Consider the following 14,665-nt stretch of genomic DNA (forward strand, 5'->3'; position numbering starts at 1 on the left):
CTCCATCAATCTATACACATCTCCCCACTCACCATCCATCCCCTCCATCCACCTCCTCTCCATCTGCCTGTACACATTCGTGTACCATCTGTCTGTCCGTCTGTCCATCCCTACCCTCCATTCACCTACCCATACATTCACCCACATCCACCCATCCATTTATCTGTACGCATTCACATCTGTCCATCATCATCCACCCTCCATCTGTCTGTCCACCCACACATCTACCCACCCACCTACCTTCCATCCATCTATACACATTTACCTACCCTCGGTCCATCATCTCTCCATCATCATCCACCCTCCATCCGTGCACGCGTCTCCACCCTCATCCACCTTCGTCCATCCTCCTGCCTACTCTTTCTCAACCACCCACATCCATCTCCCCATCTGTAGTCCATCCACCCATCCGTCCACATTAACCATCTACCCATGAACCCACATCTACGTCTCCACTTGCCCATTCCTTCGTCTAGGCACCGGAAACTGATTCCAGCCTGTTCCGGGCCTGCTCTGGACACTGTGCCTCTGAGATGAGTCAGTGCCTTCCTGACCGCTGGGGTTACTTGCTGTGTATGGGAAACTGGATACAGATAGGTGGCCATCATAGGGTAGAAGTGACAAAGAATCGGGGAACCTCGGACTTGTCCATTCTGCTCCCTCCCACTTTCCCAGTGATGGGCCTCTGAAGTCAGAGGTAGAGGAAACAACCACAGGAGTCTCCGAAACCTGAACAGGGTCGGGTGCCTGCCTGACCTTAGATAATGTTCATCTTTCCTACTCCATGCCAGGGTTGCTCCTTCTATGTAGGGAAAGGCTACTTGGCTACCACTCATCTGCCAGCTCATTCGATTGTGGCTATGAGGAGGTAATGCCTGAGAAGCCTGCCAGTTCTAGGAGAGCCAGCGGTGATTGATTTGTAATGTCTGTGCTGGATTGGTTACAGCTGTGGGGGGACTAGAAGGAGGGGGTGCTTAGACTGGTGAACAGTGTCTGTTGTGGATGCGGTTTGTGACGCTTACCATACTTTTGCCCTTCACAACTCATGAGTCCCGTTAGTTTCCTTGATCTAGGCTAGTGAGTCTTGTAACCTGGTGACGGGACACAGGCCTTTGTGCCTCCATCCCTCTTCTGACCTCACACCTTCATGCCACTGTGTTGTCTCAGAGTTCAAGCAAAAAGAAGAGTGCACGGTCCGTGGACGGAACTTGATCCAGATCAGCATCCAGGAGGACCCTTGGAACCTGCCCAGCTCCATCAGGACCCTGGTGGACAACATCCAGCGATATGTAGAAGGTCAGTGGGTAGGGGGCATGTCACGCATGTTAGTGGCCTTTTGGTGCTAATGTAGACTGTGATGTCATCTGGAAGTGGGCCTATCCATGTGGCTCTGTCTTCATGTCTAGTGAGTGTTCTGACTCGGTAAGGCCCCAGGCTGCCTGTGTGGCTGGAGGAGCCCTGGAAATGGGGCTATTCCTACCAAGGCTTCTTACAGTCAAGGGCTGGCCTGGGGGACTCATTCCTTCTTAGCTTCCAAAACTGGATTCCATTTGGGTCCCTATTTGTCATCGAGGTCACAGACTGGAGCTCACTGGTCTGAGCTGTCAGTGATACAGGAAAAGTACCATTTCCTGATGCCTTAGCGGCCAGCTGCCCTGTGGCCACACTTGAGTGAGGAAATAGGTACTCGTATTGATGCCTACTCCACATATCTTGTCCACCCATTTGAGCCTTTGGGCCCCAGAGTCAGGAACTCCCAGAAGGACCCAAGCCAGGGCCAATTGGAACGAGAAAGGAATTGCAAAGGCATGGCTGTCTCAAGCTAAGCCATTCACATTTCTAAACAGAAGTAGGTTACTAGCATGAATGAATCTGGGGTCTCCCTGCCAGCAAGGAATCTTTCCTTAGCCCACTTTTGGCTGTGTGACCTCTACACCTTCCTTGACTTCTCTGGACCTTCATTTCTCAGTGAATTCTATAGGCTCACAATATTCCCTGTCACATTACCATGAGGGCAAATGAGTCCATTGCACCAGGTGCATGGGACACCACCTGACACAGCCATGTCCTCAGTGAGTGACTTATTCCCACTCATCCTCTCCCCACACCCTGCTAGAGCACCTCCCCTGCATCTCACTAGGGAGGAATATCTCAGTAGCTAGGTCTGGAGGTCATTCAGATTTTCTTTTTTTTTTTCTTTCTTTTTTTTTTTTTTTTTTTTTTTTTGGTTTTTCGAGACAGGGTTTCTCTGTAGCTTTGGAGCCTGTCCTGGAACTAGCTCTTGTAGACCAGGCTGGCCTCGAACTCACAGAGATCCACCTGCCTCAGATTTTCTTAAAGGATTTTTAGACCCAAGAGAGTCTCTGAAGGGTAGTGACCAGGTGCTAGACACCTGTCAGGCAGAAGTGAGCCTTCTCCACACAGGGCAGGGCTTTTGCACACAGGCCTGGGTTTTGCACAAGTACATGTGGCTGTGCCCTTGACTGTCTGTCAGGGAGACCACATGTGTGCCTGCGCCTCTGCAGCATGTGGGCACACTGTAGGGCAGAATCCCTGACTCAAGAGACAACACTGTCGGCTTTAGCCTCTGTGATGGGGATGCAGAGATAGATAAAGCTGGCAGTAGAGGCTCCATCTCTGATGTCCAGGGGCTCTGGAATTTACCCAGCATGCTTCATTACTCCTGAGCATAGCTTAAGCACAAGGGTGTCTGTGAGGGGTACTGGCATGCCACTGTGGCCTCTGCTAGCCCTGCTCAGCCTCCTCCTCTCTCCTTCCAGATGGGAAGAACCAGCTGCTCCTGGCTCTGCTGAAGTGCACAGGTGAGAACGGACTCTAAAGGGGACCCTGGGAGTTTGCAGTGGGTGCAGAGGACATAGGCTGGGGAGATGTCCGTCTGCTGGCCAGTGGTGTCCCCCTGGAGCCCCTCAGCACCTGCACTGGGTGGCAAAGGCTGCCAGCCTCACCAAGAATGACTTGAACTTCACCTCTTTCTCTGAGGCTAGGCAGGAGACGAGCCTCGGGCCCTGGGACTGTTCAGTGCTTCATACTAGGCTTGGTGGGTGTTGACAGGGATACTGAGCAAAAGATGGGGGGTGAGAAAAGTAGGCCCTTAGTCAGGAGAGCCCAGCTTTGGAAGAGTGGAGGATGGGGCTGCCGGAGCCCACGTGTGTGTGTGTGTGCGCGCGCGCGCGTGCATGTTTCCCCATGTCCCATATGTGCCTTTTCTCACCCAAGTGACCAGCTGCTTGGCATTGCCCAGGTCCTCCATCCATTGTGCTGGTTAGGGCCAGGGCATGAGGAGGTGAGGCATGGGGAGAGCACTCTTAGGACTGGTCTTGAATGCTTAGCACTGCTAGTATTCACGTGGCCGAGACTGAGAGGGCCCGTGGCTCGTGGCAGGACAGGTGGAGCAGGGTTTGGACACGGCCTTGGGAAAGACCACACGTTTGTTTCTAAAGAGAGCAGATAATTGGGCAGTGGGGTAGTGAGCTTTGGAGTGGATCTGTCTGCTTTTGAAGAATCTATCTTTGTGGAACTGACTTTTGGTATCTGAATTGTGCATCCAAAGTTGTCCACTGGCCCCTTGTGGGTGTGGCTGGTCCTGGGTGTAGGTGTTGAGGTTGGAGGTGCTGATGGCTCAGGACAGCTCACCCAGAGGCTCCTGCACCTCCCACAGACACGGAGCTGCAGCTGCGCCGGGACGCTGTCTTCTGTCAGGCCCTAGTGGCGGCGGTGTGCACCTTCTCAGAGCAACTGCTGGCCGCTCTTGACTACCGCTACAACAATAACGGCGAGTATGAAGAGAGTAGCCGAGACGCCAGCCGCAAGTGGCTGGAGCAGGTGGCGGCCACAGGCGTCCTGCTGCATTGGCAGTCTCTTCTGACACCAGCCACTGTGGTAAGTGGCCAGGTGGGTGACAGCATGGGAGGCACATGATGGTGGGCCTCTCAGCTCCTGTTTACCCAGGGGTTCTTGTTGTAGTGATTTGCTGAGCTTTTACTGTTAGAGTTGAGAATTCGTGGATGAACTGTAGTTCCTAGGCTCTGTGGCAGTGGTTCTCAACCTGTGGGTCCACGACCCCTCCAACAAACTTCTGTTTCCAAAAATATTTACATTATGACTCATAGCAGTAGCAAAATTACAGTTATGAAGTAGCAACAAAAATAAGTTTTTGGTTTTGGTTACCACAAAATAAAGAACTTTATTAAAGGGTCGCAGCAGCCTTAGGAAGGTTGAGAACCACTGCTCTGTGGTTCCTGGGAAAAGAAATGCATAAAGTTGTGGTTCTGAGCCACAAGCAGGCGCCTTGTGACAGTTGAGGAGTCGGGGGAGGGGGGGAGCGCACACATATTGCTTGCGTCTAGTACATGTGTAGCAGGTAGGACAGCAGCTCCAGAACAAGTGGCTCCAGAGATTACCCCACCCCCACACATGCACAGTGCAGCCTAAGATCACCCCCTGCTGGCCACTGATGTGCACTGCTTCTGGTCTCCAGGAAAGTACTCCCCCAACACACCCCATGCCAGCCCTCCCTGAACTCTGCTCAGGATGGAACACTAGACCCAGCACATTCTCTGATATCACCAGCACTGAGCTGGCCCTGGATCTGCAGCTCACTTCCTAGCAGGAGAGGGGACTGGGAGGAGGGAGGGGGACATCAAGCAGGGAGTGGTCTGGGAGGCAGCTTTAGAGCTGAGGCCTCTGCCAGCCAGAACGATGGTCTGAGGAAGAGAAAGCAGAAGGAAGGGTGTGTGCACAGGCCTGAGCAGGGGCGCGTGCGGCCTAAGGGGAGCAGGCAGGGGCCGGGAAAAGCAAGCTTGGTTGCGTGGTCTGCAGGTAAAAGGCGACTCAGAAGCTGCAGCCTGGAGACTCATGTAGCCTGGGCTAAGTTTTAAAAGGAAGTGTGTGACCCTGGGGAGGGCCGATTAGGGGACTGGATGGAGAAGGAGCCCCTCTAGGAAGTCTTGGTGAGAAGTGACTGGAATTGCTGGAGGAGGCAGACTGTGTCCTGGCACTTGGCCTATCAGGTTGGTCATACTGCTTGATGGGATTAGGGGACCAGCATAGAGAAAGTCTCCAGGGACAAATCTGAGGGGCTGAGAAAGGGAGTGCAGATGTTCATGGAGTCAGCTAGTTTCAGATGGTGCTTGCTGCAGCTTTACTGGGGCCACACAGCAAATCAGAGCAGAGATGAGTTCTGACCCAGATGGGGCACTGGCCAGCCAGTAGGATGGACGTCACTCATGCAGGGCCACACTGAGGACACCCACAGCCCAGCCAACCTCATGGCATCTCTAGGGAGACCCAGGCCAAGCTGGCATCTGAGTCCTCATCGTATCCTCTCCCTGCAGAAGGAGGAACGAACCATGCTCGAAGACATCTGGGTGACCCTGTCGGAGCTGGACAATGTCACCTTCTCATTTAAGCAGCTGGATGAGACTTCTGTGGCCAGTGAGTAACATGTCACATGATTCCCTCCCTTCCTGCCCTGAGAGTCAGGCTGCTCAGAGCCACCCTGGCTTTCCCCTGCTGCAAGGCTAACAGCCTAAGCCGACCAGTTTCCAGTGTTTCAAACCTCACATCCCAGGATGAGTCTCAGAGTCAGCCTTTGGGGAGCACATGGGAAAGGAGTGGTGTGCTAGTCGCTTCCCTAGCGAAGTCTTCAGTTGACAGCAGCTTCATGCCTGGAGACTGGGTTGGGCTCAGGGGAGAAGCGGTGATTGATTAGTGATGCCTGCATGGTAGTGATTGATTAGTGATGCCTGCATGGTGCAGGTAAAGGCTCTGAGTCACGTTTTTTCTTCCTTATGGGTACTGACAAGATACAGGGCCTGTGTTTGAACAGTTTTTGCCAGGGAGAGCTGCCCCTCTACCTGGGGCAGAGTCAGTGTTCAGGGTCAAGAGGAAAGCAGTAGGGGACCATGGGCCGTGGGAACAGGGCGTGGCCCTCACAGGATGATCTCGAGGGCTTGTGGGCTGTTCAAAGTTTAGCATGACAGGCAGTGGGGGTGGGGAGATTGAAGCTGCCCTTCTGGGATGCTGGAGTGAGGCGGCCTCAGATATTCAGAAACTTTGAGGTCCCAGCATGCTACCCTGAGGCTGGGAAGATAAGAGGGTCTGAGGCTACCCCTGTGAGTCAAGAGGGTTGGAAGTATAAGGTTAGCCCTCTTGAGTGCTGCTCTGGTGCAGATATGCCTGGGCTCCCCCTGGCCCCTTAGTGATCCCCCTGCTTTGCCTCACCCTCCACAGACACCAACGTCTTCTACCACATTGAGGGCAGCAGGCAGGCACTGAAGGTCGTCTTCTACCTGGACGGCTTCCACTTCTCCAGGCTGCCCTCCCGCCTGGAAGGTGGGGCTAGCCTCAGGCTGCACACTGTACTCTTCACAAAAGGTGAGCAGCCTGGCTGGGGACCCTGGTGAGGGAGGCAGACCAGACCACTGAGCACCCTAAGGCCCAGCCCCTCCCCTCGCTTGCCTTCCCTCTAGCTCTAGAGAATATGGAGGGGCCTCCGTCCCCAGGCAGTCAGGCTGCGGATGACCTGCAGCAGGAGATCAATGCGCAGTCGCTGGAGAAGGTGCAGCAGTACTACAGAAAGCTCAGGTAGCTGCTGTGGGTTGGCAGGGGTAGGGTGGGGGTGAGGGTTGGGAGGGAGCCTGCGGGGTAAGGACACATCCTGCCAAGCAGTGGGCCCTCTGGAGCTCATACGACACTGGGCACAGAGGCCACTGCTAACCCATTGTACAGCTGGCTATACTGAGGCCCACGTAGCCTGCCCCAGATCACACAGCCAGATGAGCCCAGTCTCTTTGGCTTATTCCTCCCTGTGCAGGGAGGTTCCCGCTGGGATCTTTGGGCTCCTAGCACTGGGTCCTGTTCTGAAGAGAACTTCCAGAGAGAAGTGGAGAGAGCAGGAGACAGAACTTTGTCCAGGGGAAGTACAGCTTGGGCTGGGAAAGCAGCTAAGATCTGATGGTCTCACTACAGCCAACTACAGCCACAGCCACACCCACACCCCTCCAATACACCCACAGTCTCACCTTCACCAGACCTGGACCCGGCTCCCAACCATGGCCCTTCTCACTGCTCTCTCTGCAAGGAATTGGGGTCAGGTAGAGGCTGGGTTTCCCTGGAGAGGGGCACTCTCTTCCCAGGGCCCCTCTGACCATTTGGAAATTGGAAAATGAAGCTTCCATGCATTTGCTAGGCAATAAGACCCAGGACACAATTTACAGTTTAATTGTTGCTGTCATCTGTTGGTCCTGTGTCTATCTGATTAGCCCCCTGGTTTTTATCCTTTGCTCAGAATGTTCATGGAGACCTTCAATGGGCCCTGTACTGACCTGGCACTCGGAAAGCTGTCCTGTTCTTCATGAACACTTGTTCTGTCAAGGCTGGGCTGCTAAATCCAGCCCATCCCTTGTGTATAAATAAAGTTTTATTCACACACAGCCAAGACAGTTTCTTCCTGCACCCTTTGTGACTTTTTTTGCTGGGTTTGGCAGAAGACAAAGACTCTGGTTAAAAGGGCCAGTGCTTTCTGGTTGATCGATCTAGAAGAATTTAGAGGGAGAGAATAAAGACAGGCTTGTAAACCCAGAACAGTTTTGTGCCAATTGCAAGGGATTTTCAGAAGAGAGAAAGCAGGGATGGGATGGAGGAGCAGGGATGGGAGAGATGTTGTCTAGAACAATCAGGCAGAGGTGGCGTTTTGAAGCCAGAGACCCTTTCTTGCTTCCCTAGGGCTACTGAAGGGGCAGGTGACAGTTGGCACATACAGCCCCTCAGAGCCACTCAGCAACTTCCTTCTGAGAGTTCAGGGAGGATGCAGGGCCGTAGCTGTAGGACAGGGGCCCAGGGCAGGGGTGTGGTCAGAGCGCAGGGCATGTGTGAGTGCGTGCGTGCCTGCCTGCGTGCGTCCATGCGTTGGCAGGATCCTCAGCCCCGTCTATTTCATTCAGGGCGTTCTACCTGGAACGGTCCAACCTCCCCACAGATGCCGGCACCACAGCTGTGAAGATTGACCAGGTGTGTGCTGTCTCTGGAAGCTTGGGCAGGGTGGGGACACTTGGACTGGGGCTACTCCAGGCTGAGTAGTAGGGTTACAGCCCTAACCAGAATCAGACCTAGAAGCCCCCAAAGCTCCCACAGCCTCTGCCAGCTTGTTTTCTTTTCCCAGGACAAAGGTTTGCAACCTGTGGGTTGTGACCCCTTTGGGGTCAAATGACCCTTTCACAGGGGTCACTTAAGACCATCAGAAAGCAGGTATTTACATTATAGTTCATAACAGTAGCAAAATTAGAGTTATGAGGTAGCAATGAAAATAATTTTATGGTTGGGGACACCGCAACATGAGGAACTGTATTGAAGGATTGCAGCGTTAGGAAGGCTGAGAACCACTGTCCTGAGACTTCCTTGGATGACATGCTCTTGCTTAAGGCCCTCTCATGAGCCCTTTCTTTGTCACATGTCTTTTTTGGTTTTTGTTTTTTTATTTGTTTGTTTGTTTGTTTGTTTTGAGACAGGGTTTCTCTGTGTAACAGTCCTGGCTGTCCTGGAGCTTACTTTGTAGACCAGGCTGGTCTTGAACTCACTGAAATCACTTGCCTCTGCCTTCCAAGTGCTGGGATTAAAGGTGTGCGCCACCACGCTGCTTCTTTGTCATGCTTCTTGAGCTGAGACCCCCTAAGGGTCAGAGTATTAGCTGTCACGCCCTGTGTGAATCCACACAGTATTCCTTCTGCCTTCAGGTTATTGCCAGGCATTTAGAAATCAAAAATCCTCCATTAAACCTAGAGACTTTGCCATTTCATGGGCTTTTGGCAAAGAGCAAATGTCATGTCTATTCTTACCAGTATAGAGCCTCGTTGGTCCTCTAAGGACAACAACATAGTGACTTCCACACAGAGAAGCCAAAAGAGAAATGGAATAGTCTGAGATCTAACTGCAGGGCCAGTTCCATTGCATCATGAGGAGCCCGAGTGGTTTCTGCCTCTCACCCACAATGCATCTCTCTGGCCTGGTTTGCCCACGCCCAGGCAGGCCTTGAACTTGGAACGGGTTGTGAGGAATTGGCCTTGGGGCTCAGAGGCTGTGAGCTCTGAGGAGCTTGGGCACCACCTTTGGGGATTTTGTAGTCTGTTGTCTACAGACCAGAGTGTCCCAATGACACATGGCTAAGGAAGACAGTATAAAGAGAGGCCACTCAAGCTAGCCGTGACAGGTTCAGAGAGGATAGAAGAGGTTACCCACGTCGCTTTAGGTGGAACTGCACTTGGCAGGAGCAGAGCCAGCTCGGAAGAAACAGTAAATGCTAAACACCTACTTCCAGGACGGTGGGAGCTGCAGATGGTTCTTGAGCTCCGAAAGGGACATGGGGGAGACAGCTGTGTAACAGCTGGATTAGAAGGATGACAGGGAAGGCCGGTGAAGGTCTCAGGGCTGCGGGCCTCTCCTGGACACCTGTCACATCTCTTGCAGCTGATCCGTCCCATCAATGCCCTGGATGAACTCTATCGTCTCATGAAGTCCTTCGTGCACCCCAAAGCTGGTGCTGCTGGGAGCCTGGGTGCCGGTCTCATCCCCATCTCCTCCGAGCTCTGCTACCGCCTAGGGGCGTGCCAGATCACCATGTGCGGCACCGGCATGCAGCGGTGAGCCTGCGCCAAGGCCAGATGGGACGTAGGGGGACTGGGTAGGCCCTGGGTATTTAGGGGCTCACGCACAGAAGTGGGAGGGTTGGGTTCAAATCCGGGAGCTGTAGTGCCCATGTTCCGGGCCCCTGTTTACCTGCTGGTGAAATGCAGTTGCCGAGGTCAGTGAGCCTGGGAGGGCTGTGCACCGGTCTGGTTCTAGCCCATTCAGGAGGGAGACACTCACTGTGAGCGGTTCATCTTGCCATTGCCCACCCAGGGGAACTGCTGCTTCCTTATAACTGTCAAGCCAGTGTGACGCCATCCCAGAGATGCCCAGCCATGTCTAGAGACCTTTGTGGTCTTTCTGACTGGGGAGGAAGGGAAGGGGGGGATAAACAGCAGGTGGAGACCAGAGAAACCCGAGTGTCTTACAGTACAGGGGATGACACACCATCTCAGAGATGGCCTGGTGTGTTACAATTAGGGAAACTGAGGTACAGGGCACAGGGAGACAGGATAGAGGAGTAGATTAAGAATCCAAAAGGTCTGTCGTCTCCAGCCTGGTCTCAGGAGCAGATTTAAGGCACACACTTCTGTTCCCTCTCTGACCCCCTAAGAGAACCTCCAAAGACCACCCCTCAGCCAAGTGTTCACAGCAGCCTCTGCCTGGGGATATGGGTTCTTGCAGAAAGCTCCAGAAAGTCCCTGGTTCATGGTACTGCCTTGGGGGGTGTGGGTATCATGCATTGAGGGGATGGAAGGTGATGGTTACTAGGAGAACTGAGTGGAGGATCCAGGAACCTTCCTGAGAGGCAGCGGACACTTGGGGATAGTGGGAAGAAGGGAGCCAGTGGTGGGCAGGAAGTGGTGGGCAGGAAGTAGTTCTTATCTTCCCTCTCCCTTCACCCACTGCAGGAGCACCCTGAGTGTGTCCTTGGAACAGGCAGCCATCCTGGCGCGGAGTCACGGGCTGCTGCCCAAGTGTGTCATGCAGGCCACAGACATCATGCGCAAACAGGTAAGGACACCCACAGTGGGCCCTGTGGCCAGGGATCCTGATCAGCCCTGCGGGATGTGGTTCATCTTGGGCCTGGTCTCCCTCAGCCCCAGATACCTTGCTCAGTCTTGGCTGTTCACATTTCTTACCCCACCCAGCTCCCTGCTTCCCCCTCAGCCTTGAGCTCCACAGGGCCCAGGCCTGACAGCAGTGTTCCTTCTAGGGTCCCCGAGTGGAGATTTTGGCCAAAAACCTTCGAATCAAGGACCCAATGCCCCAAGGTGCACCTCGGTAAGTGACCACCCAGCCTCTCCAGTTTCCATTATTTTCCCAGAAAGGCCAAGGCCTGCTTGGCATAAGACTCTGGGTCTCACCCCAAACAGATCCCCAGTGTTCCGTGAGCCACCTCTTGCTATGGTAACTCGAAAGGCCTCAACCTTTCGTGGCTTAACCCAGCATCTGAGCAACTGCTGGGCGTCCTCCCCATCCCTGATGCTGACTCTGCCAGTCCTGTGGCAACAGTCTCCTGTCATCTTCAGCAGCCAGCTCCTCTCGAGGGCTCATGCATGACTCCTCAGTGGCTGCCCCGGAGTTCTGAATAACTCTTTGTTTTGAAATAGTGGCTTCAGGCAGTGTCTCTTCAGAACCCCAGCGTGTCCCTGGTCAGCACCTTGGTGTGCTGTTGCCATTGCCCTGAAGCCTGTTCGCGTCCCTTGTCTGCCATGTTTTCCTGTTTTCAATTCATCTTCATGCTCTTACGGCGCCTGGCCTGTTCAGGAATGGCGACGTCCACCCTCTTATGAACCCAGTTGATCCCGCAGCAGCCCTGCAGGCCAGGTCCTGCTGAGATCCCATCAGCAGGCAAGCACACAGAGGCCCAGAGATGTTCAGTGTCTTGTTGGAGGTCACACAGCTAGTAGCGGACAGAGCTGGAATGCTGACCCAGGACAATCTAGGCCTAGACATGTAGCCCTCACCCCTGTGCCATTGCTCGCTCCAGTTCACCACGGTGACCTCCTGTCTGGTCTCCTGCCCCTGAAGTCATCCCTCTGCATGGCTGCCTCTCCTCGGAGCCCAGCACACACTCCTTCACTGAAGGCTTACATACCTCAGTGGCCCTCCTCTGCAGCCCTTCCAAAACCAAGGAGCCATCCTGGCTACAAGCAGACAGACACAAAATCTGTGAGATGGGGGGGGGGGGGGGTCTTAGAGTTATTGCCCAGTGTCTGTACCCTATAAGCATTCGAATACACACGCCATTTGGAAATGCCTTGCCTACCTCTCAACCTTCCTAATGCTGCACCCTCATGTTGTGGTGACCCCCAGCCATAAATTATCTTATTGCTGCTTTATAATTATGATTTTGTTACTGTTCCGGGTCATAATGCAAATGTCTGATGTGTGATCCCCAGGCTGAGAACCACTGCTCTAGAGGGACAGGATCTGCCTTTGAGAGAGTGACTTCAATACTTCTCACTTTCTCTATCTTTCTGGGCGTGAATTACTTGTTCTGCTAGATAAAAGGGGAAGTAGCTGTTGTGGCGTCTACTCGGCCCCTCATGCTCTCTGCCTTCACTTGCCAGCCTCTACCGCCTCTGCCAGCCTCCAGTGGATGGAGACCTCTGAACACCGACTGCCCCCTGCTAGACCACTGCCTCTGCAGCTACGATGTGGGAGGACACGGAGGGGCCACAAGGTGCCCCGAGGCTTCTGCCACAGCTGTGTCGAGATCTCCCCAGCGGACCCTGCTGTCACCGTCCAGGACAAGTCTCCCCAGACTGGCTGATCACCCCTGGGCTGGCAGGTTCTCTATACTTCTGCCTAAGGCCTGAGGGCTGCTAGGGCCCCCAGAGCTCATGAATGTAGCTGGGGCCTGGATGCCTGCTCTCACCCAAGTCCTCCATACAAGCAAAGGTCATAGGGTCCGGTATCTGGAGGCCTGCAGACCCAGCTCCTCAGATGGCAAAGCTGCACTTTGAGCCTGGGATTCCTCCTGGGTCCACATTCCTGGAGACCGTGCCTGTTTCCTGTCCTGGCTGAAGCTTCTGCATATTCCCCTGGCCCCTTACTAACCAGCTCAGCAAACTCGGGACAGCTAGGCCTCTACCAGGAGAGGACACTGGCTGAGCAGCCGTCACCTCGTGGACACTTGAGAGCCTTGCTGGCTTTCAACATGACCCACCACCATCGGAACTTGAGCCGGCAGCTCTGGGCACCAGATTGGCTCTGATGTTAATTTATATGGCGCAACATCTCTGTGGTTGATATTTTGTATTTCTTTCTTATCGTTATTGTTAGTGTTGCCAAGAGTTTCTCTTCCCTAAGTTTTCTCATTATGTCTTTGACACTTTAAATTTCAGAGAAAAGTATATTGCCTAATGGGACCAACATAAAGTAGTATCAACAACTTTATTCAGTTCTACTAAAAAAAAAAAACAAGAAAAAAAAACAAAAGAAACTAAATTATTGAAAAAGTTTAAGACGTCATTATTTCCATTTCAAAATCTTAAGATTGTGAGGTGTGGCTCACAGGGTCTGCTGCCTCTCCCCCTGCCTCAGTACCCCAGCATCTGGCCCATGTTGGACTCTGTTGTTGAATGACTGGACCAGGGTTGGGAGGTGGCCAGACCTAGTTGTGGCTGAGGGCTGGACTGTGTGTCATCTGTTTTCATGTTGCTATCTCAGAGCAGGGCATTATGGGACTTCTTGGAGAACAAGAGTTAGGAACCTGTTGTCTACCTTCTGGGTAGGGGGCTGCACATGGGCACCCCTTGGCTCTTTGTCTGCTCCCCAACTTCTGGACATCGAGAGGGATATGGTAGTATGGCGGAGGGGAGCGGGGATCCTGTCACCCCTGCCTGGCTGTAAGGCTGGGTTGAGGGAGTATGGTCTCCTCGGTTCCCAGGGGCCACCTTTCTCTTGCTATGGGATAAACTTTTGTTGATATGTTTTGTTTGTCTGGAGATTCAGGGCCCTGTGTTATCCCTGCTGAGGGGATGGAGATGGGTCCCGAGGGCCAGGGCATCAAGCCTGGTTTATCTTAAATGTACAGATTCTATTCGTTAAATCCATGATAGATTTTTTTATTATTATTAAAAGTCGTATATAATACAAATAAGGTGTGGTCTGCCTGTCTGGTGGTGAATAGCAATGGATGGGTTCCAGCTCAGATGATTAGATTCTGGAGGTCGGTGGCCCTGAGCCAACAACAGGAACACTGCCTCAGGTCCCTCCTAAGGAACGAAGGTAGGCTCCGCACAACAAATGATGGGTTTTACATTGAATTCCAACCTTCCTTTGGATTCTAAGCTCTTAAATTCATTGTTGACAGGAAAGAAATGTGATTGGCATCTTTCTAGAAGTTTCCTTCCCTGTCCTGGGTATTTTCCATGGGTCAGAGCAAGTCCACAGAGTATCGTAGAACTGTTGTCTGTCCCATTGTCTGAGACATTGGATCTGAACAGAAGTTTAACACCCTCACTTACGGCCTGGAGAAATAGCTCAGCAACAAGAACCCACACGACAGCTCACAACCATCTGTAGCTCCAGTTCCAGGCAATCTGACACCCTCTTTTGGCCTCTGTGGACACCAGACACACGTGATACACAGATGTACATTGCAGACAAGACACTCATACACACAAATCTTTTTTTTAAAAAAAATGAGGCGGTTGGAATCCAAGTTAGCCACAAACATGCCAATCGGAGCAGCGTCCACATAAACCATCCAGAACACTATTTCTGCACCCAGGCCTGGGTGGGTCCCACGCTGTTCATTGATGTTTCATTTCCTTAGGCTGAAGGGGTCTTCATGAGTTGCCAGGATTTGTAGGCCCAGCCAAGCCAGTCACTTCTTGAACTGAATTCAGCCTGCAGGCCTTGGCCAGCCCTGGAGGCCCCTTCCCCTTTCCTCTTTTTCTTCCCTCTTCCTCCTCTTCTCTTCACCTCTCTTTCCTCGTTTTCCTCACATTGGGAAAGTGTCCCCATCCGCTTCTCACACGAGGTCCTCGTGGTCTCCACCTGTCTCTTG

General features: G+C 53.0%; 1 protein-coding gene across 1 annotated transcript in view; it reads left to right on the forward strand.

Moving 5' to 3' along the window:
- Window positions 1–13,750, forward strand: part of Prex1 (phosphatidylinositol-3,4,5-trisphosphate dependent Rac exchange factor 1) — a 154,086-nt gene extending 140,336 nt beyond the window's left edge. The window contains exons 30-40 of the mRNA XM_038330942.2: window positions 1,168–1,296; window positions 2,781–2,822; window positions 3,680–3,900; window positions 5,355–5,454; window positions 6,253–6,396; window positions 6,492–6,606; window positions 7,965–8,031; window positions 9,484–9,656; window positions 10,554–10,656; window positions 10,859–10,926; window positions 12,219–13,750. Coding sequence (XP_038186870.1) covers window positions 1,168–1,296; window positions 2,781–2,822; window positions 3,680–3,900; window positions 5,355–5,454; window positions 6,253–6,396; window positions 6,492–6,606; window positions 7,965–8,031; window positions 9,484–9,656; window positions 10,554–10,656; window positions 10,859–10,926; window positions 12,219–12,261 — 1,205 coding nt within the window. The 3' untranslated portion in view covers window positions 12,262–13,750. The remainder of the gene's footprint in view (window positions 1–1,167; window positions 1,297–2,780; window positions 2,823–3,679; window positions 3,901–5,354; window positions 5,455–6,252; window positions 6,397–6,491; window positions 6,607–7,964; window positions 8,032–9,483; window positions 9,657–10,553; window positions 10,657–10,858; window positions 10,927–12,218) is intronic.
- Window positions 13,751–14,665: the final 915 nt, after the last annotated feature.

Source organism: Arvicola amphibius, chromosome 5 (assembly GCF_903992535.2).
Source record: "Arvicola amphibius chromosome 5, mArvAmp1.2, whole genome shotgun sequence".
In the NCBI taxonomy this organism is placed as follows: domain Eukaryota; kingdom Metazoa; phylum Chordata; class Mammalia; order Rodentia; family Cricetidae; genus Arvicola; species Arvicola amphibius.